General features: G+C 36.5%; 1 protein-coding gene across 2 annotated transcripts in view; it reads left to right on the top strand.

Moving 5' to 3' along the window:
* Positions 1–22370, top strand: part of NCAM2 (neural cell adhesion molecule 2) — a 343351-nt gene that overhangs the window by 294500 nt on the left and 26481 nt on the right. For both annotated transcript variants that reach the window (XM_081138130.1, XM_081138131.1), the window contains exons 13-15: positions 3959–4078; positions 7110–7231; positions 17128–17308. In XM_081138130.1, coding sequence (XP_080994256.1) covers positions 3959–4078; positions 7110–7231; positions 17128–17308 — 423 coding nt within the window. The remainder of the gene's footprint in view (positions 1–3958; positions 4079–7109; positions 7232–17127; positions 17309–22370) is intronic.

Here is a 22370-nt window from a genome sequence, read left to right as displayed (position 1 = left end):
ATTCAGGGCTTAAGGAAGCGAAGAAGAAAGCATGGCTAAATTTAATCTCACATTAGAATTTTGCTTAGCCTAATTAGTTTGCAAATACGTAATTTATTTTACTTCACGGGTCATAAATATGCTGTACCCTCTGCTTCTCTTGACAACCAAAGGAAAGGGATTTACAATACATTGTCTGAACAAACAAACCCTTATTTGTTCAGCTTCCTTTAGTAGTCTGATTATCTTCTTAAAGAAACACGCAACTCCAATTCTTTCTCTCTTGTATGATTATTTCCACACTTGTAAAATAATGTTTAAAGGCCACACATCTTCATTTGCCATTTTAATGTCATTATTTTAACGTATTTCAGTACTTTTTGTATTTTTTTGCATTTATAGCCATGTGACAAAATGGTCATTTGTGAAACTCAGTTGTATTTAAATAATTAAATATATTAAAATTATATTTAAATTAGCGAGGGAAATTTGATTCTTTATAGAACCTACCCCTGTTGCCAGGTCAAAGAAAAATTCATGATTGTTTATAATTTACAGAAGAAATGCATTATGATTTCTGAATCATGCTGACTGAACATAACTATAAAATCCCTTAATTTATGGCATTTGTCCTTAGAAAACTTTTAGTAGTTTGTAATCTAGATCTACTTTCACGTAATATTTGAGTTTGAGTTTCTAATAAGTTATGGGGAAAGAACCCTTCCCACACCCCATTTGGTGGTTCTTTGGCTCTATTGTATGGGCACAGGTGGAGAAAGAAAGTCTTCCATTAACTATGTTCGTAATTTGAGGTATGACTACTATAGAGTACACAGCCTTCGTGTTTCAAGTGGTGGTTTGCTTTCAGTTCCTACCTTGAGTATTCAGAAACCCTCTGTTTGGTAAGAAGCCAGTAAATTATGGATGACTTAATGCATACATCCTCTCAGTTGAAAATGGCAAGTCAAATTACTGATCTGGGCTTCACCTCCCCTGGATCTTTTCTCTTTACCTCAAAGTTGGTCTCAACGGATAGAGTTCTTTCTATTTCACATAATAATCTTTATTTTCATAAAATGAATAAGCCTCATACTAAGAGCTATTGAACCAAAACCTTTAGAGTTAACACTGAAAAACAAACTGACTTCTTGTATATAAAATTTGGGAAACTTGCTTCGGTAGGTATACTTTCATGCCACTCCCCTATAATTTTGAAGGTTCTCGGCCTCCCCTCATCCACTTTACCTTTGAATGTTGTAGCCCAACACTTTAAGGCCAGTTCAGGCATCATTTTACTCTCTTTGGTTCTCTCCTCCACAATCCACTCTGCTGTGAGACCCAGCCTTGACACTGAGAACAGAAAAATATGAGGAAACGTGGAAGAAATCAGTTCTGAATTAATTATTAACATAATTAAAGAAATAGGTTTTCCCTTGGCAAGAGGTAGGGGGCACTCAGAGCCCCTCAGAATCCCTGTGAAATATTAGAGGAAGAGGCTTGCTGACAATCTAAGAAAGAGCTTTTAGTAGAAATACTCAGATTTCAAGTAAAATGTGGTGTTGCTTTTTTTATTTGGTGAGGGGGTGCGTATTATTGCTCTACTGGTTTAATCTAAGTAATAACCTCACTTTTTTCTGATTTGATGGTTTCTGATACTTTGATAACTCTATTGTTTGTTCATTTTAACCTAAAAATATAAAGTGTGCTCTCCACATTTCTGATTCATGAAGAATTTTATTTACAATTGAAATCATGTGCTTTAAATTCTATTGCTTTTCTTGCTTAATTGTATCAAGACAAACAACTGAATATAAGCATTATGAACTGTGTGGTCTTAAAATGATGGTAGCAGCTGCGTCTTCACATCATAGAAATATGGAGGCATCACATAGCAAGGTCGTCTGCAGCAGTTCAAGCGCCCACAGCAATCTCTCATACATACATTCTTGTGTAGCATACTCTCTGTATAGATTATCTGTGTAAATGTTCATACTCATAAGTATATATCACTAAGACTATTTTTGCAAGTATACATATAGTATTTTGCCCTTAAACGTAGAGTCAGAGATGAATAATGCATTATTCTGCATGGTCTGCAGACCATGTCCCCATTTGTGTCGATAATTGGTACGTAGTGGTTTTTCTTTCACAGATCACAAATTATTTTGTTGTTGTTTTTTAATTAGAGTTGACAGTCAGTATTATAGTAGTTTCAGGCGTACAACATGGTGCTTAGACATTTATATAACTTACGAAGTAATTACCCGGTATGTCTAGTGCCCACCTGGCATTATACAGTGTTGACTATGCTGTCTTTCAACTTTTTTAATACTTTGTTTCTGTGAAATTTAATAAAAGTGTCATTACTTCGACATTGAGAGACCATCTCAGACTTTGGGTGAGTTGGATTTCAGGCAGTGGTGGAAGGAGGCCCAAAGCCACGTGTCCTCCATGAGTCTTAAGTGTGCATCACTACAGTGTCTTATTACAGGGTTGTTGCAAAGGTTATTAGTTCCTGCATGAGTCTCCCTTATGGCCCCATGTGACATCAAGCCATTCCCCATTAGGGTAAAGAGGAAAATCAAACACCAACTGCTCCATGACATCATATTGAACGTTAACTGCTCCATGACAATGTTGATAGCACAAAGGCCTAGGCATTTTTATTATAAGCCCTGAAGAACAATTGGACTTTTATAAAGCTTTAATATCTGCAGAACCGTAGGCCTAGATCACTCTGGTTTTGAATGTCTTATATTGATTGACTAGATTGATGAAATGTGATGACTTTTATTTATTTATCTATTTATTTTTATTGATTACATTGGGATGACATAAAATTATGTGTTTCAAATGTATAATTCTGTAATACATCATCTGTATATGTGTGTTCAACACCCATATACAAGTCACCTTCCATAAACATTTACCCCCTCTGTACCCTCTTCTACCTCCCTCCACCCCAAGGAAATCTTACCTTTTGTGACTGCAAAGATGGACCTGGAGGGTATTATTCTAAGTGAAATAAGCCAGTCAGAGAAGGACAAATACTATATGATTTCGCTTAAATGTGGAACATAATGAACAAAATAAACAAACAGACAAAATAGAAACAGACTCATAGATACAGAAAACAGACTGACAGCTGTTAGAGGGGATGGGGGTTGGGGAGCTGGGTGAAAAAGGTGAAGGAATTAAGCAAAAAATATATAGATAGATGATAGATAGATAGATGATAGATAGATGATAGATAGATGATAGATAGATAGATAGATAGATAGATAGATAGATAGATAGATATAGATGATAGATAGATGATAGATGATAGATAGATAGATGATAGATAGATAGATAGATAGATAGATAGATAGATAGATAGATAGATGATATACTGAATTTTAAACTCTTGAAGTCCTTGTTATACTGACCTTGAGCAAGATGTTTCTCTCTCAAGGAGGGTAGGATTCCAACTTCTTAGCATTTTAGCTGCCTAACTCCTAGTTGAGTTCCTCTTCCTTTCATCGTCTATATAAACAAATCCATTTATACACTAACCTCTCCTCTGTAGCTGTATTTATTTTCTTGTGCTGATATTATTTCTATGTGCATTGACTCCAGTTCACCAACGAACTAGGCTTGGATTTCCTGAAAAAGCTAACAAGTTGTTAGCCTGTCGGAAATAGTTGAATTCAAACCTTGGTTTTCCCATTTATCCTTAGAGCTTCTAATCAGTCACATTTCCCTGCCCATTAGTACTTTTTAGAGTTTTCCTCCCTTAACTCTGACAGCATGTGTTTACATCTGAGGCTTTGACAAGGCAACACGCTCTCAAAAGCAAGTCCGTTTTTCCTTTTACTAAGTTACAAAAACTGAGAAATACAAATGTAAATTTTGCCAATTGGTAATCCAATATTTCCGCAGATTTTAGAGCATCTGTACTGAATTAAATAAACTTTGGTTGATATATGTTTTCTTCTAGCAATGGTTGTTTTGAGCAACCTGGAACCAAATACAACTTATGAAATCAGGGTTGCAGCTGTGAATGGAAAGGGGCAAGGAGACTACAGTAAAATAGAAATCTTCCAAACGTTACCAGTTCGTAAGTAATCCTCTCTGTTTTGCTCACCGCGGCCGGGATTTTAAAATGTAGGGAGATGTTTCAACACTTGGGGGAAGCGGATTATGTCTCTGTTGAAATAGTTTCAGAATACGGTGGCATCTCGGATTTATAATAGTAACTTTGCTCTGGAGCAAGGCAAAGAGGAGAAGATGCACAGCACTATATACAGGGAAATTGCTCTCAGGAACTGTCCCGATCAGGTGGCCCACTTATTCATGGTCTGATTAATTATATTGCGGTGCTCAGACTACATTCTGTGAGGGAGTATAAAAGAGTGTGTAACATGCCCAATATTGCGTTCTGTAGATGAGGCATGACTATCCCTTTAGCCCATAAATTAGATAGGCCCTAACTGTGAGGAAAATGCACCATTAAATTAATCCATTACAATGTGACTGCAGAAGAATTGCAGCCTTGTTCTCATTACTGAGCTGTTTGGGGTGTTATAAGTCACTGAGTTTATATAAAGTTAAGAGAAGTTTAAAATGACTTATATTTTTTATGTTGAATAAATTGTTTAAAAATATAAGAAAGCCTGGCCGGGAGTGGCTCAGCGGTTGAGCTTCGACCTCGGGTCCAGGAGATCGGGGTTTGATTCCTGGTCAGGCCACATGCCCGGGTTGTGGGCTCGATCCCCAGTCGGGGGCGTGCAGGAGGCAGCCGGTCAATGACTCTCATCATTGATGTTTCTCTCTCTCTCTCTCTCCCTTCTTCTCTCTGAAATCAATAAAGATATATTTTTAAAAAATTTTAAAATAAGAAAAATTTTAAAACTAAGTTATGTCTCTTAAAAAAATGAGTGTGATTTAAGAAATGCTGTTATAAAAATCTATGTATAATCCTATTATACACATACACTAAGACAGTCAAGTTCGCCACATAAATTGCATTATCCCAGTTTGTGACTGATTATTTCCTGTTTGTCTGAAAATTTATGAGATGTGTTCCCTTTTCTCTATTCCCAGTGCCAGTGTCATTTTTGGTTTCTCGTTATTTTTTTCACCAGCAGGACTGCAAATGCATCTTGATTCATAATCCTATCTCTAGATTAAAATGAGTCCAGAGTCACTGCACATCAGCATTTGATGAAGGCATGATCTCTTTACTAAGACTCTGGCTAACCACAAAACGCCTTTCTATTACTCTTTTATTTTTTCCCCTTTCCCTTTTAAATGACAACACTCTAATCTGTCAGTGTATTTTTGTTGACTTGCAAACCTCTGCCCTAGACAGTGAGCACTTTGAGGGTAGGGACATTGGGTTTTTCTTAATAATATATATGCATTTAAACTGTTTCTCAATTTTTTTTGCCTTTAAATGAGATAATATATGCAAAGTACTTAATGCGTCATAACTACCCATTATTACTTTTTGAGTATTATTTATCTTATTACCTTTGCATAAACATTTTGTTGTAATTAGTATTAGAAACCATTATTTTAATAAATTTTTCTCTCATATAATCTACACTTGTACTGAAATTTCTTTTCAAAGGAAGTAACAGTTATAATGGAATCGTGAATTTGGCATAAATTTTTAAACTATATATTTTAAAACATTTGTTACCAAAATTACAATCTCTGCTTTATGACTACTTTCTCAAAATGCTGTTATGAAAAATAATATTTTTACAATAATATTAAATAAACATACTGTACAACATGTAAACTCTAAAATTCAATTTAGAAATGATACTAAACCACCTGAGTATAACATCATTTTATAATATTTAGATTTTTTCCATAATAGCTTATATAATCTATTTTAAAAAATTATTGTACTGATTTTTACAGAAGTTTTATTCATTTATCAAAAAATACATTGTGATGTTGTAGATTATGTCATGTCATGACCTCTGGATGCTAATTTAATTAGCTTTCGTGAACAACCACTCTACAGTTCCTCTATTCACTTTGTTTCTATATGGCTGTACATACGAGCGCTATTTTCTTATTTACTTGTGTGCCAACACACCCAGTGGTCATATTTCTTTAATGACCTGCTTTCTCACAGATAAACCACACACTTGCTTAACCATATTAGAAATAAAGATCACTTGCTGAGGAGACCCCAGGCTCCCCAGGTTTGGAGGCATGCAGTCCGCTTTGCTCCATTCTGCTCGGTTTGTCTGTCTGGGGTATTGCAGGTTTCTGGAACCCTGCAAACTGAAGCATGCCCTCTACCAGTTGTTTAGCATTGCTGCATTCATATTCACATCCACATCCTAGGGAGTTGGAGGAAACAGAGGCAGAGCAAGCCAGTGCATGCCCAAACACATCCCGTGGTGACACTCAGCAGACAGCCCCCATCTCAGGTTGCCAGGCAGTGCTGTCATTCTTCAGATGAAGAACTCGTACACTTCAGTGGGTCCCTGTTCATATTCAGAATATCACAAGCATCTGTGTTATAAATCATCTCCGTATGAAGAGCAGTGTCATAAACAAGTATATTCATAACGCTAGAAAAAAGATCTTGAAATACAGGCCTATAGATTGTATAATACAAAAATTTTTCACTCACAATTATTTCTAGTTAAAAAACATGCTCATGAAAGCAGATAACTAATCGCCAAGCCATTATCTTTTCGGGTAGGGACATATACTATATAGCTTGATGCCTTCATATGTTTATATTAATAACTGTTTAAAAATGTATGCCAACTAAATTCACATGAGTAAAATAAACAGGATTGCACACTGTTAAGAGAAATCACAATTTGTACTTGGATGATGCAGTACAGTTCTCAGAGCATCTTGATCAATGTGAACAATAGATTTGCTCCTGAGCTTTCAGAGTTTGGGCACAATGCCTCTAGATTTGTGAATGTTGCTGTTCCGTGGAAGTGGAGAGAGGATCAGAGGCTATAGCTCAACAAAGGGCAAATAGCCTACGTTAAATCCACGAATTTTATCTCTTTTGATTATATGACAGTGTTATTTTTATTACAATGCAGTTTCTCTAGGTATCCGGGGGGTGTGCAAATATCAAGAATGTTGTCTTGTGTACTTAGGTGAACCAAGTCCCCCCTCCATACATGGGCAGCCAAGCAGTGGGAAGAGCTTTAAACTCAGTATCACCAAACAGGATGATGGAGGAGCCCCTATCTTGGAATACATTGTGAAGTATAGGAGCGTAAGTACCCACCATTGTAATTTTGTACCAAGTGTTCTCAAGTTGTGTTAAATTAGCCCTGAGTTCAGATTTATCAGGAGTGAATGTATATTACATAACAGCGGTAAAGTGCCACTCATAGGGATATAAATGGTAATTTTCTATTGCTGAAATTTATCATTATAAATGACAAAATATTTGCTTTTTTTGGTAAAATCTAAGCATAAGTCACCAAATAATCCCCTGGCCTTCATCTTGTGATTTCTACATATTTCTGAATTGAGACACCATTTTCCCTGTTTTCCTGACAAGTTAGCAGAATATTTTCACCCTCCATTCTGGTTGACATTAGTAACTTTAGGCTAAGCCCTCTTCTCAATTCTAATTATTTAGGTAAGATTATTAGGAAATCACATCTTAAATGAATTACTTCAATCGGAATTTAACAAAGAATGACCACATTGAACTTGAGAAAGTAGAAGTATTATATTTTGAAGTTTAATTAGCACAAGCTAATGTGAGACTTGGGACAATTAAGAGCTGCCTTGGGACTTTTTATATGTGTAAGGGGTGAAGACGGCCACTAACTGCCCCGTGACAAGGTGGCCCAGAGGACTTTGCCTCTTTGCCTTTACATGAAAATGATTCCAAAGGCTACTGAAAGTGAGTTCTCCTAACAACCTTTCTGTAAGAACTAAGTGTGTTTGTGCCTACTGTGGAATATATTAAAAATGAAACATGGAAATTAAATTGTGTACGATGTATTTTCTAAGGTTTATAATTATCCTCATAATCCAGTGACAATTTTGTATGTCGACTGACCCTTTACTAACAGTTTCCAGTCTATTATATTTTTAGCAAATGACATTTAAACAGTTGTTTCTTCGTTGTATGTAGATGAATTTTAAATATTTTTCCACAAATTCACAGTTGTCTAAATGGTAATATTGCTACTTCTAAATTCAAACATTCAAGTTTTGAGGGGTGATGAAAACAGGAATTTGATTTTGAATAGCGTGCTTCAGTAATTAATTTTAGGCATCAGTCTGGTCTTTGAAATTTAAGATGAATGCCTTTTCCAGAACCTCTCTTTGTCTCAGGTGTCACGCTGGCAGTAATGAGCCGCTGTGTATGTCTTTTGGGTGCTCTGCGCTGGAGGCTACATGAGCCTACCCCAAAGCCACCCTGAAAGGCTTATGGTCGCTCTGAGTCTGATAGTGGTGTGCTGCTCATGCCAAGTGCCTCGGCCATTCTTCTTTGCCCATCTGGAAATTCTTTGGCAGGAGAGAATCTTTCTCTAAGGAACACAGGCCTGAACCAAATTCATGAATTGAACTGGGAGAACAGATCTTTCCTTCTATGCCTATAATTGCACCTGGAAGAATTTACAGTTCAAAATGCAGGGAGATGGCAAGGTTTGTAAGGAACCCCAATGAAATCCCATGGGGAACAATGAAATGCAATCACTAGTAAAAATACATTTAATATATTCTCTTTATTCATAATTTCTACCTAAAGCTAAAATTTATGCTTGACTTCTCCTTTCTAAAGAGTTAGTATTCGAAATAAAACGTGGGGCCTGGCTGGCGTGGCGCAGCAGTTGAGCATCAACCTGTGATCCAGGAGGTCGGGGTTCGATTCCCGGTCAGGGCACATGCCCGGGTTGCGGGCTCGATCCCCAGTGGGGGGCATGCAGGAGGCAGCCGATCAATGACTTTCTCTCATCATTGGTGTTTTTATCTCCTCTTCCTCTCCCTTCCTCTCTCTGAAATCAATAAAAATATATTTAAAAACAAATAAAGACATATTAAAAAAATAACATATGGTATATTAGGCTCAAGCAAAGTCATTGATTTTAACTGATGGTAACAAGTATATATTATTTCTTATTGTATCTTTTCTTCATCTCCTTTAATAGCTGCTTTTATTGATAAAATCTGTGTGTATATTTTAGGAATGCTGTGACTTTTTTCAGCTGTTTCTATCCAGTTATCCAAAAGTAAAGTTCAGAAACTAACACGAATGTGACTGCCCACAGCATGCATCTTTCTCTAAATCTTTAAAAAAATTTAAGAGATAACAAATTTTCACACAAAAGCCATTAATATCATATTTGCAGAAAGTGATCAGTAATTTTTACAGAGATTTTATTTCTAAAATCAATATAAACCACTTATCTGTTAGGAAATATTTTTGTATTTTTGGATGTCAGGTAACAAAAATCATGACTAGCAGGGTTTAAACTGAGAAGATTTTTTTCCTTCACATTAAACAAATTTATGTACTAGACAGTCCATGGCTAGGAAAACATCTTAATCAGGCATCCACATAATTTTTCATTATGTTCTTTAATTCTTAGCATTTTGGCTTTTGTCTCCATCTAGATTACCTTTGTTCCTAAGATCCACATTCAGAATGTGAGGAGAATGGAAAGAACAAAAGGAACAATAGCTTGTTTAAGCTGAATTTCTCTTTTCTTTCCCCAATACAGTACAGGTTTTATAAAAACCTTACCGTGCAGAATTAAATTATGTCCCATTGAACAGAATTATGTCTCATGATTACAACTTAAATGAAAGGTCCTTATACTTAGGAGCTGGGTTAGCTGAATAATGGAGCCTACCACATTGTTAATGTAATTATCTTTATTATCTTAATGACCGTCTTACTCTGCTAGGGCTGCCATTGCAAAATGCCACAAACTGGGTGGCTTAAACAACAGAAATCTAGTTTCTCACAGTTCTGGAGGGTGAAACTCCAGGGTCAAAGTGCCTGCTGGTTTGGTTTATCATAATGAAAATGATTGGTTACATTTTTCAAAGATAGGTATAATTTACTGATAATCAACTACTATGTTACTCCTCCCAGACCTCCTAAAATTTTAACAGGGAATAATATTTTCAACATCAATTTTTTAAATAAACAATTGTTTAGATGTTTTTGAAATTAATATATTTTAAACTTACAATTGACATACAATATTACATTAGTTTCAGATATAAAATATAGTGATTTCACTTCTATGCCTTACAAACTCAAAGTGGATTAGAGACTTAACTGTAACACCTAAAACCATAAAACTCTTAGAAGAAAATATAGGCAATAAACTCTTTGACATCACTCTTAGCAATATTTTTTTGGATATGACTTCTCAGGCAAGGGGAACAAAATAAAAAATAAACAAATGGAACTACATCAAACTACAAACTCTGTTCACAGTAAAGGAAACCATCAACAAAATGAAAAGACAATCTCCTGAACAGAAGATTACCAATGCTACGTCCAACAAAGGGTTAATGTCCAAAATATACAAGGTACTCATACAAGTTAACCCCAAAAAAACAACCTGATTAAAAAATGGGCAGAGAACTTGAATAGACATTTCTCTAAAGAGGACATACAGATGGCTAACGTATATTAAAAGATGCTCAGCATCACTTATCATCAGAGAAATACAAATTAGAACCACAATGAGATATCATCTCACACCTGTCAGAATGGCTGCCATCAATAAATCCACAGACAGCAAATGCTGGCGAGGGTGTGGAGGAAAGGAAAGCCTCCCACACCGCTGGTGGGAATGCAGACTGGGGAGCCACTGTGGAAAACAGAATGGAGTTTCCTCAAGAAGATAAAAATGGAGCTGCCTTATGATCCAGCAATTCCACTTCTGGGTATTTATCTGAGGAAATACAAAACACTAATTCAAAAGTATATATGCACCCCTGTGTTCACTGCAGCGTTATTTACAATAGTCAAGCTGTGGAAGCAGCCCAAGTGCCCATCAGTGATGAGTGGATAAAAAGCCGTGGTGCATACACACGATGGAATATTATTCAGCCATAAAAAGGATGACTCGCCATTTGCAACAATACAGTTGGATCTAGTAGGTATTATGCTAAGGGAACACTGATGTAACAGTGGATTTTCACACTTTTATGGAAAGATTTGTGAAGGTAATTTCTTACACACTCCCATTTGTACTGCAAGGAAGTTATTTCTTACTCTTGAAGACTTAAAAATATTTTTATGATTAAACATAAAGTGATATTTTTTCACATTTTAAGGGGCAAACCGAACCTTATGGAATTGGGGTGACTTGATGTGGATGGGAATAGACATCAGAATGTAAGACATGATAGTCTAAACACAGATTTGCAGCAGCAAGGGCTGAATTGCACTCTGCCCATGGAGGTTGTATGTACCCCTCAACCACTCTCCTGTCTCACCTCAGCTCCTAGCTCCTGAGCCTCCAAATGCAGCCATTCCAACTCACTTCCTCTTTACCACGTCATTTAATGGTATGTCTTCTACTCCAGCACACTGAAATCATCTCCATATCACAGTTCTTTTTTGGTTTTTTACCCCTTCCATTCTCCACCTCCTTCATCCTGCAAACATTCTCTGCAGGTCCAAATGGAAATTCCATAATTCAACATAACATTGTATTAATGGATCAAACCATAGCAGATCTTGGGGAAAAATAATTGTCCTCACATTTTCTTTCTCAAAGTATTACTTCTTCACATGGAAAAGCGTACATGTTCCGGAAGATTTGGTGGCTGAATGTTTATAGTAGCATTAGCCTTGACATTTGCACTTACATTTTTTTTTTTTTAAAAAAAAAACCTTTCTAAAAGATTCTTAATCAACTATTCTCCTTGTATAACTCAAAGCCACTTTATCTATTAGTATCTCAAACTGCATGAATTATAGAACTCTATGTTTTATAATCTAAGAGTGACAAAATTGAGACAATATATTCCTTACTGTGAGTGTTGATGTCTAGCAGACACTGAATTAAACTATTTCAACCTACACTTCACTGGGAAAAGGGTAAGACTAATTATATCCTAATATAGAGAATGTGTAACTACCTATAGATTATGAACCTATCCTGTAGTAGATGGAGCACACAACTTTGTTCAGTACCCATTAAGGAGACAGAATTTATTAGAACAGAACTGGAGTAATATAAAAGCAGAATTAGATATCTCTGTAGACCCTTTGTGAAAATTAACGTCTCTAACAGTAAGTCAGTAAGATTAAACCGTGTATGTGGAGAGTAAAGACAAGCTTATTACTATCATAATGTATATGGAAAAATAAGGTATTTTTGTACAGAATATTTTACATCCACTTTTTATTATAGTGTCAGTATAACTCCATGTAATTTAGTAAATAGTTTTTAACATGCTTCCATCAGTTTTTCATTGTTTTCTCTCTAATTTGATGATAGCTATGGGATCATAACTATCCCTTAGTGTTGACACATTAAATAAGTTTCCTGAGCTAAGAAGGGCTAAAAGAAAATTGGTATCTTAAAATGAATTGTGAGGAATGTACTTTAGGGACTAGCAACAGAGCTGTAGCCTATTATTCTATGTCTTAATTGACCTTCTTAAGCTATTGGGAGTCGGGGAGTTTGTGCTCGATGACCGTGGGAAAAGAAAAGGTAAATTTGAAGAGGGTATTAAAATAATGAATGATTAACTTGAGTTTTTATTGTTGAAAGAAGTTATTTCCTAATTACGTTCAGATGTGTACATTGAAATTTATTTAAAGCCATCAGTTTAAGTTTTGAAATATTTTCAAACACTGAAGAGCTAGGGACATTAAAGGATCCTAAGCACTTGGGTAGTTGTCGCTGCCAGTGGAGATGCTGAGTTGTACTCATCCTGTGTTGGCACTATCAGATTAACTATTTGTTCCTCGAATGAAGAACTGCACTAATGAACCAATGAGTAAATAAATAGGCCTATGTTGTACAAGTATAAATAGTCTTATAACCAGATTAATAAAACCGAGAATTAATGAATACAAGGGGAGAAACTTGCCCTGGGTACGTTAGTATGGGTTTTGAGAACACAGAAGTTTACGAAGTGGAAGAACTGCATTTTTTCCCCCTGAAGAAGTATGTGGGTGATGGAGACTCGAGAAAGATGTGAGGTCCATTTTATAAAATTTTACATGGAGCAAAGGCAATTTGAATCAGTTATCATAGAAAAAAGAGATTTGAATTCCGAATTCGAAACTACCAAAACCCTCCCAAGCTTACATCTTTCCAAATCACAGTGGAGAGAGAGAGTGTGTGTGTGTGTGTATGTGTGTGTGTGTGTGTGTGTTGCTGCATTATTTCTCTTCTAGTCAGAGTAGCAAACAGCTTTCAAGAATTCCTGGGCCTTGGGTAAGGCCGCACAGAGCCGTGCTATGGGAAATCCAGCAACCAGGAACTGCCTTACATGGAAACAAAGTTCTTAAATCATAACACGGGAGAGTCACATGAACATTAACATTCATCTAGTAGCATGAGCTCACCTCCTCTATTGCTCTTTCTTTTAATAGTGATTCACTTGTCATTTAAAATGAAGTTGACCATTTATTCCATAGGCTTTGGGGAAGAAGCAGTTAAGGTGCACACATAAATAAGAACACCAAGACCCCTTCCATTTTTCTTCTGCTCTCTTCCTATTCAGATGATAGCAAATAATTTCCTATATGCTGATATTTTGTTTTTAGAAAAATCTATTGAGTGCCCTTGACTGTCATAGGGCCCTGCCATCTATTTCCCGACAAAACGGATTGCCCAAGATAAGCTATATCAAAGCAAGTGACCGTTTTTCTTTCAGTAGCTGCCCTTCAACATCTAATTGGCTTATTAATAATAGCCCTATTCAGCAAATCATCTCATTAAGACACCTAGGGGAACGTTTTGCAACTAGATTGTCTTAAATTGTTCCCTAGGCATTTAAATTCTGTAAATTAGGCTCTCTACAAATGGCATAATTGAGATTTTGATGCCTAGGGGAGTATTTGGTAACACCCACTTTAATTTTTTACTATTCCCTAGGAATAGCAATTAGGGGATTAAAAAGCCTCCTTGTCTAATGTTGAATGGGAAATGAAATTGATTTAAATTGGGGAAAATACTAGAACTCTCTTTGGTTCCTTACACCATCAGTTCAACTATGGAAAATGATGGAGGGGCTTTTAATTCATCCTGCTATGAGCTTCGACAATTAACAGTTACATGGTAATTCAGAAGAGACTTTCCGTGTGTCTTGTGCTTGTCGGGAAGTGTCACCTCAAATAATCAGTTCTCAGAAACAGTATTTTTGGAGGATTACCTGAAGGAGAGAAAGACTCTCCATCCCTGTGAAGGATAAATCGTATCCTGGGGTAACTTGGATCTCAGCTGTTGGCTGGTTTATTGGCTTTTTCACCCATATCTCCACTCGGATTCAAAGCAGAACTCAACTCTGGACTTGCACAAAAATATTTGCTCTCACCCAGAACTTCATAGTTACACAGAGCTTATTGAATTACTGGGGAGAGGGAAGGTCTACTTCTTTTTTGTGGCCTTTGTCCCTACCTAACCCTTAGGGCTTCCGGCTCCTCACCCCCTCCTTCCTGTATCTGTGTGTACGCTTAATATATGACATATCAAATAATTATGTGCTGTATGTGTTTTTGTGTCTATAGACATGCGATGCATATTTTCGTGTCTATATAATACAATATATCGTGTATATTATCTAAAGTTACTTTCGGATGGAGAATTTTGTAAGCTTCGTTTTTTTGGTCAATAGCTACGGAGATTTTTTTACATTTTCTTAAGAAGGCTCTACGGTCTCTGTTTTTGCACCTCCCAGTGGTTGTGCGTCCTTCCCAGGTTTTCTGTCACTGTGCTTATTTCTGGATCTAAACCCCTGTGAAGGAATCCCATCTCTTCTTTTCGTTAGCTAGTTTAGGACAAATGCAGAGAAGAGCAGCACCGCACCCGGAGATTGTTATGCTAAGGGCAAGAAGCCAGCCAGAGAAAGGCAGACCCCGTGTGATCTCGCTCGGATGTGGAATCTAGGGAGCAAAATAAACTGAGACACAGATAGAACCAGAGGCTGGACGCAGGGGCCGGACTGGCAGAGGCCAGAGGGGGTGTGGGGGCGTCTGGTAAAGGAAGGGGGAGACGTGAGCAAGGCCCAGGAGCACAGCCAGCGGTGCCGGGAATGCCAGGGCCGGGCGCTGGGGGCTGCGTGCATGTGGGCGAAGGGGGAGGTCTATGGGGGACATTTGTAATAGTGTCAACAATAAAATTATAGGAATAGCCCTGGAGTTGATTACTTCCAGTAATTCTCATCCCTGTGGATGCATTGCTGGCTCCTGCGCTCTACTGGCCTTCGTGTTACTGCCTCCAAGGCACCCTCTGGTTCTTGGAAGGCATCTCTTCTGTGCTGGTTTGTCAGCTCCGAGATGAGGGTGTCGCCCTGTCTCAGTCACTGCTGCGCTCCGAGCCCCCGAGCAGCCTCCCTGGCCTCCGGGGCTGAGCACGGGAATGAGCTGAGGAAGAGGGGCATGGGGAGACGGCGGCCCGTGGCACGGCTGTCCTGAGCATTTCAGAAGCACGCCTGCCTCCCTTTCTTGACTTTACTGAGCACTTAGTGACTTGGGCAAGTCACCAGTCTCTGGCCCAGACTGTTTCACTTTTCCAGGAGCTTTTTCCGTACACCTCGTGACACTGTAAAGACTGGACCAGCCTGACAAATTCACGTGTTCGGAAGTTTCCGAAAGCAAGGGAAATGCCTCCTGTTTATATGGTAATTCTAAGCACTTGTCCAAAACCCATGGTATGGTATCAAAACCATAATATATTCTTATCTCCTTTTGAAGGACACTTTGTAGTACCACCAATTGAATGCAATCGTGAAGTTAATTTCCAGAATTTTATTTGAGAAAATAAAATTTTCAATTTGAATCATAAACGCAAAAGAAATTGTTATTCTTTATAATAAGAAACATTGTAAAATATTAGTTCAACGTGAAGTAACAGTTAGCTGAGCTCTGAGGTTAAAAAAGTTGAACAATCTATCTATCTCTACAACCAGACTACAATTTATTTATAATTACCCCTCTGGGAAATTGAGATTTGCAATTTCGGTGAAAAATTATTAGCTACATGACTCCACAGAGAATATTATTTCATTTCCATATAGTTATTATGGAAATAGTTTCTCCTTAAAAATAGCTGTCATTTACTAAGTAATTAGGATACCCAAGGTCCTGGAATGCACAGTGTAATCGCTTTTTCTCATTGCCCCTCATGCAAGCTCAGGGAGGCAGCAGAGAGCACCCTTCCGTGACAGAGAGAGGGAAACGGCAGAGAGGTTAAGGAACTTGCCTGTGTTCAAATGGTTAACATGACACAGGTGCCTGTTCACATGGTTTGGGATAGTTGAATACATAAAATCATATCAATTTATTTTTCTGTGTTAATTGTAGCCACAGTATTTTTAAAAATAAAATGTAATTCAAATATTATATGACTAAAACATTTATTTTAGAAAAGACTCTGGATTTAAGTGTAGAAGTCAAGAATTTTATTTCCTTATGCTAATAACTTTAACAGATAATAATTTTTCAGTACGTTGTTTTACTGAGTATAAAATACTATAGTAATAAAAAATACTAATGGTCACTTAAATTCATAAAAAAATATTCAAACTTTATTTGTAAGACATTTTATCACCACCCCACAAAAACAAACAAACTTAAATGATACTCTCGTGGATATATTAGGCTTTTTCTATATATCATATTTAATTTTCCTGATTATTAATAATCGGCAAAGTGGGCAAGTAGCAAACTGGTATCTGTGATACTTTTAACAATCTTAATAGAAGTAAATTACCATCTTCTAATTATGAAATCATCACTGTTTGGCTAATATAAAAACTTTGCATTTATATAGAAAAGCCTTAGAATTACTTCATGGATATAGCAGCTTTATTTATCTCTGTAGATAAGAAAATTTATTTCCTTGATACTAATCAATCCACTGTTTCCACCTCAAGATAATTTTGTCTTAAATCTCAACTTTAGTGTATCGGTATTTACAAAATAGATTGTTGTTGCCTTTACAGAAAGATAAAGAAGACCAGTGGCTGGAGAAAAAGGTGCAGGGAAATAAAGACCATATTATTTTGGAGCATCTACAGTGGACAATGGGGTATGAGGTTCAAATTACAGCTGCCAACAGATTAGGATATTCAGAACCAACGGTCTATGAGTTCAACATGCCGCCAAAGCCCAACATTATTAAAGGTAAGCAGAACTATACACTTTCTTAGGCTGAAAATAAACATCATGTCCTCTTTATAATCCCTCTGAATTGTTTCTTATTGAAAACATAATTTTCTGGAAAGAAGTGCACATTGTAAGCTCTAATAATGATTATCGTGACGTGTCTTACTCAAGATTTCTCAATCACTCTTGCCACGGTGACCTCGCTGATTTATAAATGTATTTTGATAACGTGAATGGTTGAAGTGATGAGCAGAGGGGGAGAACGGAAGGTAAGAGTGACTGTTGAATATCAGTCACAAGAGTGACTGTTGAACCTTTTCTGTTGAGATCAGAAGGGGTCCTCCGCTTCTGGGAAGATGTGGCCAAAATGTAATGACAAGCTCATCTGTGCCTGACCAAGCAAGTTGATGTTTGAAACATAAACACAATTACACAAGGAGGCAGAAACACCCACAGACGTAGCCCCAGAAAGACATGTAGCTGGTTTCAGGGGACTGGCAGCGTGGCAGGACGCCGTGCCTCGGCGTTCGCGGCAGCCGGGGGAGCCTGCCTTTGCCAGGTGACGGGGCTCACGGCTCCCCTGCTGCTGCTGTTAGCAGAGTCCACGGCAGGGACGGGAGCGTAATCTTCAGATGCATCCTGTAGAGGTAAAGATGCTAGAATTCACCTTGGTTCGTGGACATATTTAACTCTGTTAGTGAGTTGTCATATTGCACATATTTTAACATTTAGTTTTCCTTTAAATATATTTAATACTGATAATTTTTACACATATATGTATATGTATATATACATAGTCCATATATATATAGAGAGCAAGTGAGAGCAGCATATTCATAAAGCATGGCTTAAGTCATTTTATAATAGAGTCTCAGTATTGCTACATAACATTTTTGAGACTGTAAAAACATAAAATTTGCCAGTTCAGTTATGGTATTTAACCCTCTTATAATTTCAAGTTGATATTTATGTCATCATTATGATTTTGTATTTTGTACATCAGTTTTGTAAAATTGAGAGCAGCTTTATACAATTAATCTTTCTATTAAAAATAATTACTATTGGTTATATCCTTAAAAGTAATTGATATTATGGCTTCTTATTGCTAATATTCATTAATAAGTGCTTCCAATTATAATTTGAAATTAGGAAGTTGGGAACATCTAGAAATAATATGGGTATTTTATATTGTAATGGCATTTTGAAAAATGTACAGAGTACTTCTGCATTTATTATCTCATTTTAATCTTGAATCTAAATTGAACAATGAAGAGTTATTCCTATTTTACTGATATGATTTTTGAGAGGTTAAAAGATCTGTTCAAGGTCAGAGCTACTTTAAGTCATACGACAAATCTAATGCCCTTATAAATGGTCCACCTAAATGAGATGAATGGCTGAATGTACTATCAAGGTCATCGCCCTGTGAGTTTGAAACATCAGTAACTGCCTCTAAGATGATAGTGTATTATGTTTGTAGTAATTATCCTCTATGCAGATATCAAAAATATGATAGAAATATGATTATTAATGCGAGTCAGCAAAGCGAAATTGAAATAGTGTACTCTGCTCCTAAATCTCCAGTTTAGCTCATATGTTTAAAGGAAATAATTATCTTTTTCAGGATAAAAATTAATGTTTTATGATGGAGAAGGCAACATTTTAATAACATTTTATAGGTAAAACACAAACTGTAAAAAAATAGATTTCAGGCAGGTTACTTTTATGTTATACTCCCAGAGACCCTACTATTTTTATAAGAAATAGTTAATAAAAACCTACATTAACTATAGACAAAAGGTAAATAAATAAATAATAACATGTACATAAAAGCACAAAAGTAGGCAAGGTATTCTCTGATACATTTACTATAAAAATAGTTTTTGTTTGTTTCAATTTTGGAGAATCAGCTTGTGGGCAGGACCAACAAGGAAAATGGAAAGAATTCCGGTTTGTAGTTTCAGCTTTGCTCTTGTCACTTAATATCTCTTGATATGCATTTTCTCATCTCTAAGCTAGTTTCTTCTGGTTCTGTAATGCTAAGATTCATTCACTCGTTCATTCTGATTATTTATTGGGCTCTTGCTTTGTGACAAGTACTGAAATAGGAACAGAAGAATGATCTGTGAAAAGTACAGAACTGGCTCCTGCCTTCAAAGACTTTACAGTCTAGTGGGGAAGGGCAGACATTAGAGAAGAGTTGGAATAACCATGAAGTAATTACAGCTAAGAGATGGGTGGATGTATTACGCTGCCGAGAGGGGCTTTGACAAGGGTATCTAATTTAGACAGGAGGGCTTGGGGTTAGGGAAAGGTTCCCTTGAAAGTGACTTCACCAAGGAACCTTGCAGGGAAGAGACCTGCCAGGGAAAGTGTCTTGTATGGAAGAAACCTCTGAGAGAAGTTCTTGATCCACTTTAGGAACTAGAAAGAGCATGGCAGGAACCTGGAGGTGTGTGAACAAAGATAATGATAGAGAGGGACCTGCAACCCAGGAAATCCAAGGTCTTCTAAAACCGTATAAATGATTTTACAACAGATCCTAAAACCAGTAAGAAATTATTTGAAGCAGGGAAGTTATATGAGTAGACAGGCGTTATAAACAGACCTATCTTGCTCACATGGGTTAAAAGCAATATGTGAGTGAGCAGGAATGCTTGAAAAGAATGACAGGAGTAGAAAACAAATGAATAAGTTCCAGACACATTGTAGATATAGACTGACCCTGCTTGTGCAGCAGATCAGGTTCAGTAGGTACCGATGATTTTTGAGTGTCTTGCTTGGGCAGTTGGGTCATTCTTGGCATCATTTCTGAAGATGAAGAATTTTGGATTTGGACAGTGAAGATTAACATAAGATCAGTTTGGTATTTATTAAGTGTTCAGTGTCAAGTAGTAGTTAGATATGTGCATATGGAGATGAAAAGATCCATGCTTTGGGAACAGAGATTACAATGTTGTCAGCTTTACCAGAAAAATGGCATTTGCAGCCTGGGTGAAGTGAAGGCCGGACACTGAGTAATGCCTATGAAAAGGAGTTGATGTCTGCAGTGCTCATAGATGTTTCCCTGGTATCTAGAAGAGTGACTGGCACAGCATAGATGTTCAAGGGGTGCTTCTTGAGTACTGACGTGCAGAGGGTCAAGAACTGCATCCTAAGAAGCCTTAATAGTTTACAGGAAAAGGAAACCACTCCACCGCCTCTCCAACGAGACTAAGCTAGAGAATTCCGGGACTAACACAAGACTAGTATCTTGGAAGTTAGCAGAGAGTCATATTTCAAGAAGAAAAGATATAAATCACATTTAACACTTCACATTCTGCTGAGAGGTCAGTGGAATTTAATCAAAAGAAATACCAAGTTCCCTTATCACATCCAGCTTTGCTGAAGTGGTTGGAAGAGAAATTAAGGAGGAATAATCTGAGGATTGTGTGTGAGGTTTGGACATGGAGATGCCATGTTTATGTAATGCTTTCGAGAAGCTTTGCTATGAAGATGAGCAGAGGGGGGGAAACAGTCAGTGTTATAAGGACTTTTATGATGCAAAAAACTAGAGCCTGTTTCACAGCTGAGAAACAGATAATGAAGACAGAAGTCAGACATAGAGATGTACAGACAAAGATATCTGAAAAGGTAGGAGAGAGAATTCATCTCCTCTCAGCTGTGAAGCTGATACAAAGCCAGAGCAGCTTACTGGAAATGGGGGGGATATTTATTTTATCTACAAAAATGTCACAAAATAATATCTAACTTACGATGACTGAATCCACTGACTGCTAAGGCCTCTTGGAAAACCACATCAAAGACTTGCTCTTATAGTTAAAATGTTTTATTTATCTCTAGAAGGTTTCTTGGAGTTTGTGATGGATGATGGTGAATTTGGGAGCCTTTACACCCAAAATATTCTAGAGAGTTAAAATTACATATTGGCAAAATAACAAAAAATGATCTTTATATGCTTTCATCATAATTTTGTACTGTAGATGATTTCTTATTCTATTTTAAATATGCTATATTTATTCCCATATCTAAAATAAGTTATCTATGATAAACTAGCAGGTCTTGTCTTTTATTTAACTTGAGATGGTATGGAGTTTAGAAGTTAATTTAGGTTTTGTTGGTTTTTGTTTTGCTCTCTTCTGTTATTTTGTTTTGTTTATATAGCTTGCATCGTAGACTGCCCAGATGAAGATGGGGGAGGGATTAGGGGATGGTTGAGAAAGGTGAAGGGATTAAGAACTACAAAGTGGTTGATACAGAATAGTCACGGAATGTAAAGTACAGCATGGGGAATATAGTCAATAATATTCTAATAACTATGTATGGTGTCAGATGGGTGCGAAACTTATCGGGATGATCTCTTAGGAAGTTACGCAATGTCTAATCATTGAGTGCACACCTGAAACACATAGAAGAGTGTATTTTTCAACTGTAATTGAAAAATAAAAAAATGATTTAAAATTTTAAAAAACATTATTTATGTGCATTCAGATATATTTAACTTTTTGTAAGCAGTAGACTAAATCTAGAGTACATTTATTTGTTGGACTGAAGAACTACTTTTGAAAATATATTCATCTTACCTTCATATTCTATTGATAAAAGTGGCTTTTCTATGTATGTATCTTAGGGGATACTACATTTCTTTAGAGTACATGATTCTGATTTAAAAAGTATTTTGTGATTAACAATATTTTGTTATTTTTACTATTAAAGATGCGTTTATTTTGAAAGATGTGTTTTTTGATTTACGTAGAGAGTGTAAGTTCACATCATGTTCCCTTCTGAAACAGTCATCCAACATAATTCCATCTCATTTTATTCTAAAAATATGAGACTGTTGGATAATTACAATAAATTAATTCTCATAAAAATTATTACAAAACTATATATAGAACTAGAGTCTGGTAAAATGGAACTTATTGATTTGTTCTGTAATTTTAATGACTAAAAATACTGCCAACTTGGTGGCTTGAATATACTGTTTTAAAAAATCCTTGGAAATAAATTTATTTTGAGACCATTTTTTATCATTTCTTTTGAGCTACAAAACATTTAATATTGTTTGTTTTAACCAAAG

Source organism: Miniopterus schreibersii (assembly GCF_964146895.1).
Source record: "Miniopterus schreibersii genome assembly, chromosome: 5".
Lineage (NCBI taxonomy): Eukaryota > Metazoa > Chordata > Mammalia > Chiroptera > Miniopteridae > Miniopterus > Miniopterus schreibersii.
Note: the sequence above shows the minus strand (reverse complement) of the source record. Positions and strands in the feature narration are given on the sequence as shown.